This window comes from Ambystoma mexicanum, chromosome 3q (genome assembly GCF_040938575.1).
Source record: "Ambystoma mexicanum isolate Mex_15411 chromosome 3q, UKY_AmexF1_1, whole genome shotgun sequence".
Classification (NCBI taxonomy): Eukaryota; Metazoa; Chordata; class Amphibia; order Caudata; family Ambystomatidae; genus Ambystoma; species Ambystoma mexicanum.
In genome coordinates this window covers 1058459688-1058481364 of record NC_090926.1, presented here as the reverse complement: position 1 = coordinate 1058481364, position 21677 = coordinate 1058459688, and the positions used below count along the sequence as shown (strand labels likewise).

General features: G+C 45.7%; 1 protein-coding gene across 4 annotated transcripts in view; it reads right to left on the bottom strand.

The window, feature by feature from the left end:
• The window catches only part of HGS (hepatocyte growth factor-regulated tyrosine kinase substrate), a 793272-nt gene that overhangs the window by 70604 nt on the left and 700991 nt on the right, over positions 1-21677 (bottom strand). For all 4 annotated transcript variants that reach the window (XM_069655261.1, XM_069655264.1, XM_069655262.1 and 1 more), the window contains one exon: positions 13503-13598. In XM_069655261.1, the coding sequence (XP_069511362.1) occupies positions 13503-13598 (96 nt within the window). The remainder of the gene's footprint in view (positions 1-13502; positions 13599-21677) is intronic.

Genomic DNA, 21677 nt, shown 5'->3' with positions numbered 1-21677 from the left:
CCCTCTGTGGAGCATACACTGACGATGTTGTCAAGATTAATGAGCTATACAAGTGGTTCAGATATGGATGATACAGAATGGATTGGCACTTAATGATGGAAAGACAGAATTAATGATGGTGGGATCTCCAAGCAGAATTCTGAATCTAGACCCAGCATATCAACACATACAGCTGACTGGCTGCAGCATCTCGACCCAACAGAATGTTAAGACTTTGGGAGTTATTTTAGAACACACTTTAACTATCTGGGGGCATGTGAATAACCTTATCTCTACCTCGGCATACTATAATAAATATCTGTCACAGTTATGCCCTTTCTTGACAGAAAGGAGCTGTGCAACAGAGGCCAGAGCCATCGTAGGCACCAAAATCAACTACTGTGGCTGTCTATCGTTTGGTATTAGCAAAGGGGACTGTGCCAGGCTGCAAATTATACAGAACAGTGCGGCCAGAGCTGTGGTAGGTATCGTTCTTGGTTGAGGTCGTTTCACCTGCCGAACACCAAATGTAATTCTGATACCGTTTGGCGTTCTGTTGGTACAGAACGTGTACTCCAGTCTCTGCTTCTATTTCTCCTCCCCCAACTAGAGAGGCCTACTATGCATCCTTGTGCGTTCTCCTGAACCACACCCTTCTCTCGGGCCGTCCTGTTGTTCTTTCTGCGATATGCATGACGTCAATTGCCAAGCCCTTCCTGTTCTTTCTCACTCTCTGGACCTCGCCTTCTTCTCGGTCTCTGTTCTCATCCATGAGTCATTCTCTCCAACCTCGACTCGCTCTTTCTCTTCGCCCTCTTACATGGCAGTTCAAAACAATGATTGAGTTTCTAAAGCAACCACAGTGTTACGCTCACCTGGTATCCACAGGGATGCCACGCAGCCGGGTTACTCGCTGGTATGCTTCTCAGCTTTGCCCTGATGTGGTCTTCGGGGAAGGTTCTGCCTGAAAATACAGGAGGACTGTGTTCAAGACTGACCGACTGGGGTAAGTATCCTCCCTCCACCCCCGTATGATTTCAGTCCCTCTGGCGCCCTCTCCTCACTTTGTGGTAGAATTAGGCGTGCTCTCCGTCCTGCCTTCTTTGCAGGGGCGTGTTGTCTTTTATGGGCGAGTGCGGTCCAGTTACTTCACTGACGCCGGCCCATTTGATATTGTTCAGGTAGGTCTTATTGCTGTTCTTTCGTTTTCCTGCTATCCTGCATGCCTTTCTTTATTTCTTTGAGCTTCAGCGCGGCGAACTGGCTTGGTTGAGCTCCACTGGTAAATGATGGCGCATTAAGAGCGCTATGATGTGGTAAGTAAGCGCTAAGCGCAGCGCTGCAAAGTCTTGCCTTTGCTAACCTGTGTTTTCCTTCCTTGTAGGTCGCTGTGTTCTTTAGCGCAAGTGGAATGACCGGAGTAGTGTCAGCCGAGAGGCGACCAGCCAGGTAAGCCTTTTGAGCAGTTCGTGATTTGTAAATGTCTCTACTGCTTTCTTTAATGTTGCCTCTATCTTCCTCTTTCAGGTCATTCTGTCCGGGAGGCGTGCAGATTCGAGGAAGCTGATGAAGACTGCAGCAGGTAGGATGCTGCTGCTAATGATGTTCTGTTTGTCTCCTTGCAGGTTCTGCTTCTCCGAGGTTTGAGGGAATAGCTGGACACGGCGAGCATCACGTTGCAAGCTGCAAAGTAACACGAAGCGTGTTGTCTTGCTCGGGTGTGGTTTAAATAGCCCCAACAAAATAGTCCAGGTAAAGTAGTCCCTAGGCTACCACACCCAAAACACTAGATCGCATAGCTTGGTTCTTAGGAACCAAGCTATGTGGATGCCTCCATGTTGGCTGACAATACAATAAAGTAGTTCCCAAGCACATTGTTTTTTATGGTGTATGAGCCTGGCACCATAGGGGCCAGGACTGGCCCCATGAGGGCTTTTGAAGAGGATGCCGGGCTCTAGAGGCCCGAGTCCTGACTCCACCTGGCCAATGGGTTTGCCGGAGGAGGTTTTGGAGAGGGTCGTGACACACAGTCTTTCTTCACAACCTGGGTGTTAGTCAAAGTTGGTATGCAGTACCCTCTGGGAACACTACACACAACTATGACTACAGGTGTAAGCAAACCAACCTTTGGTATAAATCTGTACTACACAGTTTTGGTAGCGTGTTGAGTAGCCATGCTTATCTCAAGAGGGGAAATATGAGCAGTAATGATGTTACACAGAGGTCTACAATCACAGGTGTTCAAATAACACTCAAGGTTTCTTGGATCAATACTTATACATTTATTTATCAGTCAGTTATAAAACATTCATTAGAAGGAGGCAATCATATAGTAACACACAAATATACTTCAATACTGTACACTCTAAGTTTCTGAATCAGATAAGACCCTTTTGGGATGGCCCACGGACCCAACCTACACCCACATGTGACTTTAGTAACAAGGGTGCTGGGGACATTAATATCTTACTGTTGGCATTCAGAATACTTTTCAAGAGGAGTAAAAGGCAAAGGTTATCAGAACATAAAAGGTTACAATTATTCTTAGACAGTGCAAATACTTTGAGTTCATCAGAAGAGTCAATTCAATTCAATAGGCTGGGCCAAAGTCAATGGGCTAAAGTCTTCCATAGGATAAAGCAGTTCTGGTAAGTAAACGGAAAAGTCTCTGCACAAGTTCTTGGAAGTAGTTTGTAAAAAGAAGAATCATACGGTGGGTCACAAGCGGATTAGGCCTGTGAGTTGCAAAAGTTTCAAGCACTTTCACCGTGAGAGATAAGTTCTCTCAGTCTTGTTTTACAGTACCTTTCAATGAAGAAAAAGAGGAAGTCGATGACTTCTGTTCCTGGCAGTTCCTGCAGAGCTCGTTGTTTCTGGGCCTCAGTCGTGGGGAAAAGAGAGGACACGTCAGGGGACTCCTGCACTGCACTGGGACGGTCAAAAGCTTGCAACTGGCAAACTTCAATATCAGTAGCTGTTTCGCGTTTCAGCTACTGCACTGGTAACAACGCTGATCCTGGCTGTCAAGGTGGGCTGTCCTTGCTTCGGAGGTCCCACACTCAGCTGAGGGGGGTCAGTCTTGGTAGGGCCGACGTCGTGGGAGTCCGGAGGATCTTCCAAACGCTTTAGGCCATCTTACAAGTAACGCACACAATCTGGTGTCCCTCTCCCTGGCTCTACGGTTTCCTGCAGCACTCTGAGGAAATGTAACCAGCTCCGAGATGGGTGTCCAGGTGGCTTACTTGGGAGTTGATTGGTCCTACCAACTCAAAGGGAGAAGGTGTCCTTGCAGGGCTTCTCTGTCGATGCGAACTTGGCGATTCGGACCTGCAGCAGGGCTTCACCGGGCAAACCAACGGTCCAGGAGTTGTAGCAGCCGTCCTCTTCAAGCTCTTCTTCGGTTCATTCGTTCCAGTGGTTGACTCTGCCTTCCAAGCCAAGAGACTCACGTTTTATGCAGTTCCCTCCCATTCATTCCAGCATAGCTGCCACTCATTCAGCAGGGTGGCTGTCCTTGACGGACAGCCAGCCAGCCAATCACAGAGTACATTTGGGTCTCTTAGGAGACTAAGCACAGGGAATTTTGGGCGGTATTTTTTGGGGGTGGGAGAGGGGTGGGGGTTAAAAAATGTAAAAAATTGTGTAAGGGAATAAAAAAAAAACATTCAATGGGTTTTTTTTGAAAAATAATTTGCGGTAAAAAACCCTGCGATGAAAAGTCCCGCGATTAAATAACGTAGAACCTTTTGGGCACCTCCCACACTTCCTGCCTACCCCAGACACTCTGGACCCAGAGGCGAGTTTCTCTCTTGAAGCCCACCAAAGGGGAATGAACAAACAGACCAAACCTGGTTTGGCACGCAGAGAAAAACTGTAGAAGGACCTTTCCACAAAGACATGAGGAAAAAAGAAGACCGGGAACCATTTTAGCAACTATGGCTGGGCGCCATCTTCAAAAACATGGCTCCCGCGATTTAACGTTACCGGAGCTACGAAAAGTTTGCGGTCGGGAAAAATCATGGTAGTTTGTTGTAAAACCACTGCCACCAGCCATTCTGAGAGCAAAGGGTAGCATTTGAATGCTACATGAGTATCTAGACACAGGGGATACTAAGTAACCCCTCCAGCACTCTATTGTAAGATAGGGTGTGCTGGGTCTAGGAATTTAAAAGACTAGTAAAGTCAATTTCACTTTACTTACTCTGGGAAACAGTAGTTTATCCCAGAGAAGGTATTTAAACCTTGGGAAAGCCTGAAAGGCTTCCCTTTGTCACTGCACAGAGGGTGCTGTGTGACACAAATGAAAAAGGTGATGCCTATGGAGTTGGTTAGACTCCATAACCAAAAAGAAACAAACACAGAAAACACACTGAATTGAAAAGTTCAAAGCCCCAAAGTTTAGCAAGAGGAGGTCTTTAAGGTGGGAGGAATTGGCACATTTTTAAGAATTCTCCTTAACAATGGGCGAACTCCCTTCCCCAGGTTTTATACAGGATTCTGCTTTCCAGGCCAAGAAGAGAACACAAGGAAACCCAAGTTTTAAACAAAGTTCCAACATAGTCTGATGCTACTACAAATTGTCAATAGAAAGTCCCAACACACAGATTACACAATTCTTCTTCTTTCTCGAACAGATTTTTAGTTCCTCAACAGCAGCAATGTTTATATTGGTCAGGATGATTGCCACTTTAACAACTCCAGGAAATGTAATTTCTTTACAACAGCCTTGCTTGGCTCTTCCTCCAATACTACTAGCACACACAATGTCCGTCATGACCACCTTGTAGCTCTTCGGCAACTTTCACTTGGTCTGCTTCCTTGCCAGACCTCCAATCTTCAAAATGTGCGCCATTCGGGTATGCTCCCTTGCTTGCATTAGCCCCCCTTCTGCTGTTTGTAATATTGGCCAGATAGTGTTGGTCTTATTGCCATCCTCTGTTGGCTTGGGCAATGCTTACTGACATCAACTCTCAAAGTCGCACCACAGTTGGTTGGGTTTTCCACAAACTCTGAATTTTCAAGATTACAGTCAGTTGACTCTTGTATATCAAGTCTTTTCTGCTTTCCCCTAGCTAGATATGCACAAGAAGTTTGGAAACCACTTTCATTCTCATGCGAGGGCTGCCTCTGCTGTTGTATAATTGTTTGGTATTCAAAACCAGCGTATGGATTATTTTCATTTACACACAAGTGCTGCCTTGCACCCATTCCACTACTAAGCGAGTGTCTCTCACATGCTTGCTTCCAAGCTGCCAGCATGAATAGAGCGCTCTAGGGTCACTTACCGGTTCAGACATGCACCTCTGTTCCCCTCGCGTTCCACAGGACTTCTGCTGCTTTGGCTCTACACAATGCGTCATACCTTTTCGCCTGCACCACTTCAACTTAGAGCTTCTCTTGCTCGGGAGGTCCCCTGGTGCACGTCAGCCACCGGAGACAGCCTTAGGCTCACAGGTGCATGTCAGCCACCCAAAACAGCCTCCTGCATGCTTCCTGCTGCGCAGCCTCTGCAGAGCGGGTCACAAGAGGGAAAGCCTTCCTTCTGCACGATTCCCACTGCATAACCTCTGCACTTCAGGTTTCTGAGGATACGGGCCATATCAGGACGGCAGCTGGAATCTGCCCTGCAATGGTCCCACGTCCCCTCTGTCCTCTAGCTTCTGTCTGGGCTGTAAACTCGAATGACATGTTTTCTGCTTCGGACTTCCTCTGCTCTCCACCAGCAGAGTCAACTCCTTCTCTATGGTCTGCACCTGAGGGGGCCTTTCAAGCCTCCCAATCTGCCTCAGGTGTGGGTCAGCTACACTAATGAACTGACCACTCCTGCAACATTGTGACTATTCAGCCCTGTTCCACGTCCCAGTACCTAGGAAATTCTGGGACTTGAAGTCCTCAAGAGAAAAATCATGATTTCTTATTTCTGTTGTACTACTTTCAAACCTCAATTTGTTCCTTATAACATTTTCTTAAGGAACTTTACAGGAATTAGTTAATTCTTTTATAATGATGTTGTTCACAATTTTCCTTTCACTGTCTTCAGTCGTATAAGGGAGGTTCTTAGCTTTATAGGTGTTGTGGGCTTTAGAAGGGATTTGATCTCTCTCTCCAAGTCTAGGGATGTACGAGTGGGTTCACCCCATTTGGATGGATATCTCGTGGGCCAACCAGATGTTTGTTACAAGTCATTACAGACTTTGGCATTGCCACATCATGCTCCCAAGAGGAAGATTAATACCATGTCTCATCCCACGGATTCCTCTCACACCCATGGGCCCTTTCTCCTCCCAGGTGATCCCCCCCCCCACCCCCTCGGTCAGGATCAGGAGGCGTCTGCCTTTCCCTGGCCACCTGAGAGGAGACATTAATCAGAGAGTTAGTGAGGGATACGTAGGATTCATCACAGCACAGAGGATGTTGTCCGACAAGTCCCACTCCTTGTACGTCAGCCTCTCAGTAGCCAAGCATGAAGTTTCAGGCTGCTGAGGTTCGGGTGGAGGACCGTCCCCCTCTGACTGGGAAGAACGGCAGTCCAGTTACTCCAGATACCACGTTTTCCAGGCCTACTTCGGAATCATGAGGATTATCGTGGGTCCGAAAAGGCGCAACCTCATGTGAAGCAGCAGAATGATGGGGATCGGTGTGAACGCATAAACAAGGTTGAAAGTCCACTCGACCGTCGGCGTGTCCTCCAGAGCTCTGTGACAAATAAATTCACGGGAGCAGAACAACTTGCAATTCCTGTTGACACAAAGCGAAGAGGTCCACTTGAGTAGCTCCCAAAAAGGAGAAGATCTCCTCCAGAACGTCTTGATAGAGCTCCCACTGGTAGGAGGCCGAAATCTGTCTGCTCAAGGTATCCACTGTGACAGTCTCTTGTTCGCCTAGATGAGCCGTCAGAGAGACACCGTTCTCCAGAGTCCAGAACCACAGACGCATCGCTTCTCTACAGAGAGGCAAGTACCCCACACCGCCTTGTGTGCTGAGGTAATGCGTGGCCATTGTGTTGTTAGTCAAGATAAGCAGACTTGCGCTTCACAAACAGGATGAAAGCGACCAGGGGCCAGCCTGATTATCCCTCCTTGCCCCCTCAGTTGCAGCAAGTTGAGGTGTTCCAGAGAATCTGTGGGATACCACAGTCCCCTCACCGTTGGGTCTGACAGGCGAGCACCCCAACCAGTCAGAGAAACATCTGTGACCAAATGCACCTTTCAGCAAGTTGTATTGCACTGCCAACCACACGAGGCCTTGAACCACTTGATTCAAGATCTGTAAAGGCTCCTATAAGAGGCCCTGAAACTGGGACCATTGGCAACGGAGAACCCACTGAAGTGATCTCATGCGCAACCTCGCCTCGCCATGAAGCCCAGAAGGCGTAGGAAAGCAGAGGCCGGGACTTGTTCCTGGTACTGGAGGACTGTTAGGGGATTTTGTCTGAAGTCCACTGTGAGGTAAGACTTTATAAAACTATCCCAATGGTTTTTAGATCCCCCCTAACGCTTGGTATCATTCCGTACTAATCATGGAACCTTGGTAGAGTGGCAGAACAGTCAGGCTTATCATAAGAGGATGATGTGAGCTTTAGGTAAGTACACAGAACCTAGTTTATAATGCAATTCAAAGAAACACTTCCACATAAATGTATATTAAAATATAGATGCATTATATTTACACAAGATATACTTTAAACTACATAGTACAATTAACCAAAACACACAGAAATACTTGTAGATCCTTTTCAAAGGCCACTGCTTAGTTTGTAGTTGCTCACGGTTACAATTGTTACATCGTTTGACACAAATGATAGTTCTATCGTATTATCGGTTCTACTGCGCACTCGCGTAAAGGACAAAGGAAATACTGTAATCACATTTAGTTTGCAAAACCACATAACATATAGTCTTTTTGGAAGGAAAAAAGTTGGTTAGACACATGCCAGCAGAGGTTAAGGTTATAGAGCTAGTTTTTTCTTAAAGCAAGGCTTTTAAAGTCCTAAACGCAACCCTAGCTAAAAGGCAGTTCTAAGAGGTTCAATGTCTTGTAAAGCAGCAGAATACGAAATGTCCCTGTGGATACTTCATAGTGTCTAGTATAAGATGCTGAAAGATTAAACCAACGTTGGAGACCCTGCTAAAGGACTTGCTAAAGGGACACAAGCTGCAGCTTGGGTCAGAGGTAAGAGGGGTGTACCTTGCACACAACTATTTGCACTTCAACACTCTGAAGCGACTTCACAGATAATTATGCAACATCTTGTACCTGATAGTACCTTAGGTTTGAAGAAATGTTTGTGGCTGGATTCTCCTCTATGTGGCAGCGCTGGACACGATCTCCGGATTTCTTGGTCCGATGACAAAAGGCAGGACAATGGACAGGATCTCTCAGCAACAGTCTCGGACAGGACCTCTGGCACCGATTTCTTCAGCTCTTCGGTCATTCTGCCGTTTTGTCGCCTTTTCTTCAGCACCAACAAAGTACACGATTCACCCGGTCAATCTTCTTTGATTCCTGGAGTCCAGCACTCTGCTAAGGGAACTTGGACGAGTCGGATTGTGTCTCTGGAGGTTCCCCAGGCAGCAAAGACTTGCACGGAATCAGCCTTTCAAAGACGATGCACTTCAATTGTGTCGGAGGTCTCCTGGTATTGGGGTTCTGCAACTCTGGAGAGGAACATCACCTCGGGGTATGGTTTGGATTGGCAATCTCTCTCAGTAGTTTACAGAAAGGGTCGGCTGGCTGTCCAATCAGTACAGCCAGACCCCCAGTGGGAGCTGGTTCCATTCAGGCACCCAGGCAGACAAAGGGCGAGGGAGTGAATAACTCCTCCCCAACTTCCTGACTGCCCAGACACAATGGAGCCTAGGCGGGGACACCCAAGGGTTCATGCTAAAGGCAAAACACACATCCTTCCCAGAATGGTAGAACAAGGGCTAACAAAGGACAACCAAGCTAGAAATGGGAAAAAAGAAAGGAGCCACCAAGTTAGAACTTCGGTAAGACCATTGTACACAACTGGGGCTATGAATATAGCCTGCGGTAAAAAATAGCACAATAGTTGTTAGAGCACGTCCACTGCCACCAGCCATAACTAGAAGGTTGTCTATGTGACTAAAAAGTCACAGGAGCAGAGAGAAAGGGGATACCAAGTATCCCCTTCGCACTCCACATAAGGTGGTGTGTGTCAATCTTAGAATATAAAGTTTTAGGAGAGATGCAAAGTAAATGAACAGTACAAAGTAAGGATACAGAAATAATCTCAAAGGAGAAACCAAATGGTTCCCAGCAACACTGCCCATAAGTTGCAGCAAAGACTCTACTGCCACTGACCATTTATAGTAATGTACCCCATTGACTGCAAAGTTGAATGGATGTAAACTAGACTGTGCATAGTCACAAACTGTTTTTATAATTAGAGTGTGTTAGGGAGAATTAGAAATGTGTTAATTCCCTTCTACCTTAGAGACCCCCAGCTCTTTTTGCTGGACTTTAGGACTTTTTATCTCTCATGTAATTTTAATGTGATTTATTTTCTGTGTTTCCTTGGACTTTGGAGACTGAAAAACTCCATAGGCATCATCTTTACATTGTGTCACACAGCACCTTCAGTGCAGTGGTACAGGGAAGTCGCTTTAATTTCCCAAAGGTTTAAATACCTTCTCTTGGTGAAACTACTGTTTCCAAGAACAGTGAAGTGAAATTGACTACTTACATTATGTAACTTTCTAGACCCAGCACACACTATCTTACCATAGGGTGCTGGAGGGGTTACTTAGTATCCGCTTTGTCTAGTTTCTTATGTAACATTTTTTGGCCTTTGCTTTTAAGTCTGACCCGCACGCTAGGAAGATCCTCAAGACTTCGCTTATGCAGGACTGACCAAGCCACCTCAACAGAGTGCTGGACCCCAGAAGCAAGGAAAGTCTGAAGTGGTATCCGAGAATTGCAGTGTTGCTATTTGCTGTCAGACGCGAGGAGCTGAAAGACTTTAGAACCTCTGAATTGAAGTTTGCCCATTGCTGCTGCTGACCTTCCCCTTGCAGAGCAGGAGTCCCCAGACTTCCCCTCCTTTTGTCCCCACGACTGAGGCACAGGAACAACAGGATCTGCAGAGCTGTACAGGAACAGAAGCCAGCTGGTACCATTTCTTCAAACCAGATGTACTGCAAAGTCTAAGAAGGTACCTCTTTGTTGTGTGGCCTTACTTGTTCTCAGTTGAGACATGTCTTGGCTACCATGAAGAGTTGCTAAAGCTTTCATTTTCTACAAACATTTCTAAGAACATTGTGCAAGACTTTTTACCTATCTGCAATGAAGATCATTGTGCAATTAACATTGGCTGTCCTGGCTCCCTGAGAGACTCTCCCCCCCTGAGACTCTGTGCTTTATCTTTTCCCAGGGAAGGGTTAAACTTATTTGCCATTGGAAGGTTATCAAAAGTACTTACTAGTTTCAGACTTATTTGTTAACCTTTGTTTTATTCCTCTGGTCGATCTTTGACACCAAAACACAATATTGCTCTAAATGTACTAGTGATAAATCAATATCTACAGTGTCTTAGCTATTTAAGCCACCTGAGGGTGTAGGAAATGTGTGTGCCGTCCACAATGGGAATCATCTAATTGAGAGAAACTAAGAGTGTGTTTTGAAGTGTATTTTAATTGTTACATATATTGCTTCCTTCTGAGGAAGGCTTATACAACTGACTGAAATAAAATAATTGTTTTATCAAGAAACCTTGAGTGTAAGAGTTTATTTGAATAACTGCTACTGTGAAACTCTGTGCCACTGGTAAGGTGGGCGTCACGTGAACGCTGCGTATCTGTATTTCCAGGAGATGTTTGAACTGGAGAAGCAGGCTGTTTGATCAAGAAGTCGAATGAAGAGAAGGTGACGCAAGGAAGCGATCTCCACCCAGTCCTGATAAAACAGGTATGGATGGGGACGAACTCCTGACGCCACGGAAACACTTCCCTGCGGATTTACGTGACGTCAAGACAGTGCAAGACACTGACAGGGAAGGTAGATGTCCCAAAATGTCCAAACAATGCTGACTGAAGGAATAGACTCCTCCTAGTACACATTCGGAAGGCAGTGGTAGGAAAGCTGTAAAGAACTTGCAGGTTGTAAACACAGTTCATGTAAGAGTTGCAGGGGATGGCACCCCGTAGTTGGTATCCAAATGGCACAGGTAGAAGCAGGTACAGCAGACCAGGAGCTGGTACCCCGGCTGGGCAAACCAGGATAAGGGGTCGCAGGCCAGACAGCGAACAAGAGGCCTCAGGGAGTGACATGGGCCCACGGGGGAGCCAGCACCCAAGGAGCAATTTGTAACCCAAGGGTGTGACTGGTACCCAAAGGGAGAAGCAGGGACCCAAGGGAGAGATTGGAGCCCAAGGGAGAAACTGGTACCCAGAGGGAATCCAAGGCAAGGCAGGAATCCAGGGAAGGACCCCAAGGCAAACAGGGAACCCCGATCCAAAAGGATGGGACAGACCAGGGAGGCACAGGTCCAACAGGGAAGAAGAAAACAAGCAGGAACTGGAGCAAAACCACAAGGTAGAGCGCAATGGCGAGTGAGGAACAAACTGCGTTAAGAAGCAATCTGTTCCTGCACTCGGACGCTATATGAAGTACTCGGCACGAAACCGAGGCTTGAAGCGCAGGCCGACCCATGCATGCGCCGTGGCCATGTCGAGGCGGAACGAGGCTTGACACGCAAGCCTGTGCAACCGATGGCAGCACTCGCGGCGTGCGCAGTATGATCGCCTGTTGAAGAACAACCCCCCTGGCCAGCCAAAACCGTGAATATAGTTGCCAGGCCCGGGAACGTACGCCAGCAGTCCCCCCCCCAGGTAGGTACTCTAACAGTCACAACATTACTGTTCACATTGACCCCTCTTGAGATAAGCCTGGCTGCTCGACCACACCACCAACCTGTGTAGTTCAGACTTCTACCAAAGTTTGGGTCCCTATTGCCAGGGGTGCATGGTTATTGTAGTGCACCCAAAGGGTACCACATATAATCTTGCCTAACAGAGTGCATGATTATGCACACTGCACCGGAACTCTAAAAAATACAATTGTGCAATACTGGTTTGCTTTCACTGGGAAAAAAAAGCATAATTTGTTACAAAATATTTATTCTCAATTGCAACTTAGTTTTCCATCTTATTAATTATACAATCCTAAAATTCTAGGAAAATAAATACACAGTGCTTCTATTTCCTCCATGAGCATCAACATAGCAGAAGGTGAATGGAAAGAAACCATTCCTTTTATAACAGTGTGCAGTTTCCTTTTTTGAAAGGCTTCAGAGAAATATGTCTTGTTTCAGAGGCTTTTATCCATAGCTTGCAATTACATCCATGTAGATTAAAAATCAAAAGAAGCCTTCTGGTTTCTGTCAAATTACCTGACCTTTGCACTGCCCTAAATTGGTGTGTAAACGTACACAGGAAAATAATAAAGCTGTCCTATTTAGCAGATTTTCATGCGTAAAAAGGCCTGGTATTATCTGGAGGACTCAGCATACCTATGATTAACTGTGATCCATTCTAAAGTGGTGGGTTACCAAACTGTGTTATATATGTTTTCTTGTGACTTTACTTATCACTAGCATGTTTGTTTTACTTCTCGCTTATGTTTAGGAAACAGCATATTTCTGCGTGCACTCTGTTCCTTAACAGACTTTGCTCTTGTTGACTGCACGGCCCTCCAAGCCAACCTCCCACAGTATCTGAGCCAAACTGCTCGGCCACTCTAGTTTAGGGTGGCTTATCAGAACCTAGCACTAGAGTAGGTTCTAATAAACCGTTGTAAAAAGTCAGTCAAGACGAGGATGTGCATTCAGTGTCACACCATAATCCAGCCCTCTCCAGTTACAAGCACTCAAGACATCATTACCAGACTACAGACAGATCCTGCAAAAGACCTGGCTATATTTGGACATTTCCTACCCTGAATAGAGGGTACGGGAAATTGCCAACATAGGCCACAGAGACAGGTCCTAAACAAAGGGAAAGCAATTTTAGCCATGCAAAATGGCCACATTGAGTAAACCTAATGGGTTACAGAGGTGTACAATGAAAAATATCAAAAAGGTTACAATGCCCCAGCCTGCCTCACAGCACGCTGTAGAAGGGTACCCACTTCTTTTAAAAGAAAATGGGAGAACCAGGTACCCCTGCACTACTACTTTTAAGGACAGTAGTGATGCTTCACCAAAACAGAAAACATGGAGGATGGGGTGCCATTTTACTGAAGGCTGACTAGTACAGGGCAGAAGAAACTGAGTCATAAAAGGAAAAGTGGCAAGTGGGGAATAAAAGGAACTCATTTGCCAAAAAAAGGGTCAGGAAACACTAGAATGTCAGCCGATATTGAGGTTCTCACAAAATGAGGGGTAAAAAGAAAAATCTTTCCTAACAAGGCATCCAGAACAACTCAGTGTGCGCAGAGCATGCAGAAATTACAGTAAAGAGGCTCACAGCACTACAGAAAGAGGACAATATGAGCTTCTATCTCACCTGCTGATACATGGGTTGCTGGCCAGGAACAAACTGCTGCTGGTTGGGCAGGGTGTTGAGTGATGGGTCTTGACCTGGAAGAGCCGCCATCATATTCTACAAAGAGTAAACTGTAAACGTTATCCACAATAATAACCTCAGTCATAGTAGCGTATACAAATAGCTCCTAGAGACTAGTTACACCTGTAGTAATTCCTTGTGACATCACCAACATGTTTTACCCTTAACAAGATATGAAGTTAACTACGTGGATATTCCTTTACTCAAAAAAAACACTGTAAGCCTGAATTCTGAGGTGGCGAGGTAGTAAAAATGAAAGACCTCACTGAGTCACAGTTTAGGACTTTCATCCTAATAGCAACCTTGGAGGAGAGTCTGAGCCAGGGCCCGACCAAGACAGTCAGAATATGAATTGACTAGGCCAGATGGTCAATGCACCAGTATAAATATAAGACAATGGCAAAGAGGGAACTAAAATGGGCATGTGACTGTTCAGATGGATTTCTAAAATCAGTCCTCGGGGTGAATATTGTGAGGCCACCTATTATGGTGAATAGGGACAGGTCGGAGTGTTCTGTGTGTTCGGGAGGAAACTCTGTCTTTCGTTCCTGGGCTCTTGTAAGGATGAATCTTTTTTTGCTGGCAATTGCTCTTGGAGGAGGCAGCTTCGCCACATATATGCTCACTCCGCGAGCAGAGTGAGTTGGAGAGTTCTGTGTGTTCTCGTGCGCCTCAGAACTCTGTAAGGGTGATTTATCAGAATGGCGTTTCGACAATCACCTCTACATCATGCCTGCGGCACTTCGCAGTAAGTCTAGGGCCACTGACACTCCTTCAGCAAATTGTTTGTTTCTAGACTCTATGGCACAAAATATATTAATTTACAGATAAAACAAAAAAATAGGGTATGAACAATGTTCTAGTTTTATAGAACATTAAACAATTTAAAATTTAACAGGTTTAATGTGTAGAACGTAAAGAAGTTATTTTGAGAATTGAGAATGAGAGGTAAAGGGGAGACAAACTAGACAGCATACAATAGAAAGGTAGAGGAAAGGGCAAATGATATCTAAATACAGTGATATCGGTGCTGCATAATTAATCATCCTTATTCAGTATTATTAAGGTATTGGATAAAACATTCTATTTTTTGTTGAATTTGTGCAAACAATTAACAGAAAAAGCATGACATTTTTCAATACGGTGGACATAGCATATGAAGTTCCACCATACATTGGAAGTATGCTTCCTATTGGAAGTAATGTTGTGGAAAGCAATACTAATAAATAAATTAAATAATGCAGGTGATTGGATCTGTTGTAAATATGGATTAACAATAGAGCCAATCATAAGATTACAAAGGCCTCCAGCGAGGGCGACGTCACCGGATGTTATAAATAGGACGCACGGCACCCATAGCCTGAGTTTATGTTTATTCCCTCAGAACGTGTGGCACCAATCCAATGCCTGCAGGACTGCACATAGCCTTGCTGAAATGTACGCTGCAATCGCATAGGAAATTCTCCAGAGGGGCAGGATGGGAGGGCGATGTGGAATACGTTGGGGGAACATCCAATCGAAAGAATGTTACCAGTTGGTAAGTAACTACTTCTTCGAATGGATTGGATTGTGACCAACGTATTCCACATCTTTGACAGACTCCCAAAGCAGTACAAGAAATAATGGAGGAGGGAAACAAATTTAGAATATCCAATCAGATGGCGGAATAAAGAACTGCCTTACCAAAGGCCATATCTTGACCAGGCATCATATCCAGGGAGTAATGTTTAACAAAGGTGTGGATAGAAGCCCATGTGGCTGCATCACAAATATTCCCCCGTTGGAGGGCGGTGGAAGTAGCCACGCCCCTAGTAGACTGAGCTCGCAACCCTTCAGGAGGGTCCTTACCCGCCAATCGGTAACACTCAGTAATGGTGGGGATAATTCACCTGGACAAGGTCTGTTTGGTAACAGCCTGGCCCAATCGGTGTCCAGCATATTCCATAAAGAGCTGATTGTCCACTCTGACCCTGGACATCCTAGAAATATAAAAGCTTAGAGCTTTCCTAGGATCCAACCTATGGAGTCGCTCCTCTTCCTTACCAGGATGAGGAGGAGGATAGAAAGAAGGAAGAACCACTTTCTGGCTCAAAAAAATTAAGATACTACCTTAGGTAGAAAGGAAGGACGTACCCGTAGTACAACCCTGTCCTTGTGGAATATAGGAAAGGGTGGCTTAGATGAAAGTGTCTGTAATTCACTCACTCTGCGAGCAGAAATAACCGCAACCAAGAACACTGTCTTGAAGGACAACAATCTCATGAGTGCAAAGGTTGAAATGGAGCACCCAATTTCAAAACCAAATCACAAACCGCCACCCGGAAAGGGGACGGCGGGAACACATTAGTCAGTCCTTTAAGAAATCAAAGGAATCTTAAAGTAAGAACATTCATCGGACGAGCGCTTAAATATAGACAGCGACACCAGGTAACCTTTAATATTACCTACTTGAAGGCCCCTGTGGGCCAAAGAAAGTAAGAAAGACAAAACCATAGGAAAGTAACTCTAAAAAGGATCAACATTTTGTCCTCTGCACCAGTCGCAAAACCTACGCCAACGGTACAGGGATTTTGTTGCTGGCCTTCTGGCCGGAAGCAACGCCTCCATCACATCAACCGGGAGGTCCCAATCCTTTTATCTCAACCTGTCAGATACCAAGCGTGAAGGTTGAGAGTCCTGATCTCTGAATGGAGAACCTGACCCCCCTCTCGCGAGAGCAGATCCGCTCGATAGGGAAGACGGCGTGGAGGACAGATGGACATCTCCAGAAGGTCCGGGTACCACGCTCTGCTGGCCCAATCCAGAGCAATGAGGATCATGCGGGTTCCGAAACCTCCGTAACACTTGAGGAATGACTGGGACTGGCGGAAACGCATACAGCAGTGGGAATGACCAATCCACTACGAATGAGACTCTTAAGGCTCCTCTCGGAGGAAATTCCCTCGCACTTCCGGTTGGCACTGGTGGCAAAGAGATCCACTTGTCCCCCAAGGGCAAAGATCTCCAGAAGGACACCGTGAGCCAACTCCCACTCGTGAGCGATTGTGCTCTGCCTGCTGAGAGCATATGCCACCGCATTTTCGTCTCCGGCCAGATGAACTGCCAAGAGCGAAACTCCCTGCTGGATGGCCCAGAACCAGAGCTACATTGCCTCTCTGCACAACGGGAGTGACGCTACCCACCCTTTTGGTGAGGTAATGCATGGCCACTGTGTTGTCCGTCATGATCAGGGCACTCTTCCCCCGCACAGACGGCAGAAAAGTCTTCAGGGCTAGCCTGATGGCCCTCAGCTCTAACAGGTTGATGTGGAGTTTATACTCTGACTGAGACCAACGGCCGCTGGCGGTCAACGCAATGGCATCAGCACCGCATCCTGTGAGGGAAGCATCTGTCACTACAGTCAACTCCGGCCATAGTTGCCAAAAGAGCTCCCCCTTCATCAGGTTCCCTTCGTTGGCCCACCACAGCAGATCCTGGGAGACCGAGAGTGGAATCTGAACGGGATCCAACATCTTGCCAGAGAATTGTGACCACTGCATCTTGAGGACCCATTGCAGGGATACCATCCTCAGCCAAGCCTCTGGCACCAGAAAAATGCAGGATGCCATGAGGCCGAGCAACCTCGAAAGCCGGGAGACTCTGGGCACGTTGAAACCTGTCCACCATCTGCACAATGTGATGAGCCCTCACCTTGGGAGGCGAGCATTCCAAGGACGTATCTAACACAGCCTGATGTACTGGAGCTCTTGGGAAGGTGTCCGATGTGACTTCTTAAAATTGAGGGAGAAGCCCAACCCGTGGAGGGAGCGGCATGTGAGACCGAGGCGAGCCAATGCTTGCTCGGGAGAGCGCGCACGGATCAGCCAGTCATCCAGGTAGGGGTAGACGTGAATCCCTCCTCGCCTGAGATGCGCTGCCACCACCGCCATTAGCTTGGTGAAGACCCTCGGGCGGAGGTCAATCCGAATGGCAGGACCCAAAACTGAAAGTGCGAGTCACCAGCCGCAAACCCCAGGAACTTTCTGTGCTTGGGATGAATCGGCACATGAAAGTAAGCATCCTGTAGGTCCAGAGACACCAACCAATACTGAAGTTGAAGGGCCTGGAGGACTTGAGAAAGAGTGACCATCTTGAACTTGTCCTTCTAGAGAAGTTTGTTCAACCAACGCAAGTCCAGGATGGGTCTCAATCCCCAGTCTTTCTTTGGAATCGAAAAATATGGGGAATACCATCCCTTGTTCCTCTCTGCTAAAGGCACCAGTTCTATAGTGCCTTTCTCTAGCAGGGTCAAGATCTCCTCCACAAGGAGCGGATCTGAAAGCTTCAAAGAAAGATACCCCAGTGGATTATCGCAAGGACGCTTTAGGAAGGGAAGGCAGTAGCCGTGGGCGATTGTATCCAGAACCCACCCATCCGAAGTAATGGCTCGCCACTCTTCGAGATGCTGAGACTGCCTCCAACTGGCAAACCATGGGACATGGCCTCATGACTGTTTTGGAGCGGCTGCGGCAGTGCCTGATGGCAAAGAGGCAGCTGCCTGAGCGGCTTTGGCACCTCTATTTCCCTGACCACCACGGGTACTTTTACGCTGACCCCTTTGACTGCTGTCTCCTCTCGTTGTACCAAAGGAGGAGTAGTAACGAAAAGAACCTCCCCTCCACTGCTGACCCCTAAGACGAAAAGGCAGAGGTTGACGCATGGCTGCGCTTAAAGATTTCACTGCATCTTTAGAGGTCTGCAACCTCAAGACTCTCATCAGCCTTGTTGCCAAACAAATGCGCGCCATCAAAGGGCATGTTCAAAAGACGGGCTTGCACATCCGGGGCAAAACCAGACTTCCGCAACCACGCAAATCTGCGCATAACGGTGCTCGCAGCCATGGACCGACTAACACTGTCGGCCATGTCCAAACCCGACTGAAGGAATTCACACATGGCATCCTTGCCATCTTGCACGAGAGCAAGGAACCCATCCATTTCTTCCCCTTCTGGAATATGCTCAGCGGCAAGAGAAACAGTTCCACAGAGTGTGTGAAAATCTTGCCAAGGCACAAGTGGAGTCGGCCGATTTCAGCGCCATACTCCCCGCAGAAAACACCTTGCGTGCCCAACCCTCGAAGCGTTTGGCGGCCCTCTCAGGAGGGATGGTAGGGTATGCCGCCTGCCTCTAGGTGGCCCTAGCCGCCTGAACCACCAAACTCTTGGGAGTGGGGTGAGTGGACAAGTAGCTGGGGTAGCTACCAGTATTACGATTGATGCAATGCTGGACGAACTTGATGATTGCTTAGAAGAAATATCCAGCAAACACCAGCCTTTAGAAATTATCATCGGTGGGGACTTCAATTGTGATTGTAGGGATTTGAGTGAGAGTGGTATTTTTAAATCTTCTTACTTATCACGTGGAAGGGGTGTGAAATTTAGAGACTTACTTGGTGACTGGGACATGGATATGATAGTAAATATGGATAGGAAAGCACAAATTACCTGGTCTCGAGGGACCCGAACTTCAACAATAGATTTCATATACATTACGGGAATTCTAGCCTCGCTTACGTCACCTCTACAGATTAATCAAATTTCAGTGAGTGACCATGGACAAATTTCTTGCACGCTTAATCTGGAATGTGAACTTCTAGCCTGTGAGCCAGCTTTGGCCTTAGTAGAGATTGATCGCCCACAAATATCTATTAGATGGAACCATAATTTGTGCCTGCAATTTGTTAAGTACGTTTCGGATGAGATACGAGTACTCAGCCATCAAAATACGAATAAAGAAATGCTAATGATGAACTCTTATTCAGAATTGATTAATAGAGCATTGATTGTTTTTAGCAAAAGATATATTAGGGTCAATCACCCCCATCCCTTTGACTCTACTTGCAAGCTGCTAAAAAGAGAGAAAAACAAGGCTCTTAGACAGCTCAAAACAACCTCCCCGGGAACATTGCTCCGCCAAAATAAGCGGCTGCAAATTCTGAAGGCCTATAAGCGGAATCGTAGACATGCCCGCATCCTCAAATATAACAGGGAGAATTGTGATCTCATAAAAGCTATTACATCTCATGACATTCGTGTAATCTGGCGCACTATTACGAGTGGTGACAAACCCTCTGCACTGGCCACTCATAACTGTATAGCGGATCAAGTATGGCAGGATTATATAACAGCTACATTTCATATTCCAACTAAATTTGAGGATGTTCCAGATGTGCAGCTATGCTATAGTAAGATTGCCCGATTGGAATGGTCATTGACAGATCTCAAATGGGCTATTTCAAGACTATCTTACTCCAAATCTGCAGGCCCTGAGGCCTTCCCCCATGTCTCTATAAAGCTGACCCTGAGTTTTAGGTATGTTTTTTGAAAATTAAATTTGATTCCATTATTAACACCGGGGTGATTCCCCCGACATGGACTACTGCAAATATTGTTCCTATTTTAAAAAGGGTAATCCTACCCTTCTGCAGAATTATAGACCTATTTCTCTGATTGATATGGATGCGAAGTTGTTTGCCATTCTCCTCCTTTTCGATCTTGAAAAATTCATAGAGGAAAATTATCTGTATTCGAGATACCAAATAGGCTTTAGGAAGGGAACGAGTACTTCTTTGAACAATGCTATTATGGCTTATATGATAGATAGCACAAGAGGAAAGAACTCTCAATCTGTCTATATAGCCATGATAGATATGATGGCAGCGTTTGATAACGTAGTACGCAATATCTTGTGGAATAAAATGAGAACCATGGGAATTACTTCTTTGCTACTCTACTGGTTCATTCAACTCCACACTAACACCTCCTATAAAATTAAAATCTCGGCCGATGGCAGAACCACGGAACCCATTAAAACATCTATCGGGCTTAAGCAAGGTTGTAACCTCGCAGCCACTTTCTTTAATTTATATCTCTCAGATCTCGATAAAGAATGGGAACATAGCAATGTTTTCTGTAAAAGTTGGCTCTCTGCGCTTAAAATGGATTGCGTTTGCAAATGATATTATCATCGTTGATCCTACTCCCGCGGGTCTACAAACGATGCTCCTTCTGTTTGAAGAATTTGCAGTGGCTCATAATTTAACACCAAACCCTGCAAAAAACTGCTATTTTGAAATTTGGCACTAAACAAAATTGCAAGGGATATCGATGGGAGATTATGAATACCCAAATCTCGAGCTCTATTAGTGCAATTTATTTGGGTTATAATCTTCTATCCCAAAATTCAATTAAAGTCTGGACAGACTTCATCAAAAATAAGACCCATCCATTACTGTCCCAACTAAAAATTATCTACTCAAAACTCTGTAAGTTTTCATTAACCCCAATGCTTGTTTTTCTGACTCTAAAAATAGAAAGTGTCATCCTATATTCTCTCGACATCTGCCTGTGTGACATGAGTGCAACCTTAAAATTGTATCCAGGGGACGATGATAAAGAGCACTATGCATCTTCCAATGTCCATACCAAATGCAGTCATTCGCCACGAGTTCGGGCTTGTGCCTCTATCTGGACGTTGGAAATGGCGTCAATTATGTCGCTATGAAAAAATCCACTTTCCTCCAAAAAATTCATTATATGAGGATTTTCACGAAAGGTTGGATTCCACCAATTTGGCGTCTTTTGCCCAATATCAACTTAAAATGCAACATTTACTGAATACTTATGTATTTCAATCGAAGATGTCCATACACGTCCAGCTTACGTCAAAAAAGAAGCTTTTAGAACAAGACTGGCGGATGACTATAGAAAGTATATCTAGTTATAAGATGTATAGAGAGTATGGCGCATTTCTCAAACAACGTATACCGAGATTTGATCATGTTGTTTTATTTCCCTGCAACCACATGAGAAAAGCTTACATATGGTACAGAATGAATTTATATCATACTAGGGAAAGAATTGCTAATTGGAGTACTAATGATGAACCCAAACAAGTTAAATGTCGCTTTGCTTCATGTAACGAGTCTTTAGAAACTATGAAACACCTCATTCTTGAATGTCCTCATTTTCAAGCAATGCGCACTAACCGTTTGATGAAATTTGTGAACATCGATTTTGAGGACTGCTTGCAATTCCTATGGACTTGCATGATGCAAGGCACGCATAAACCTCTGGT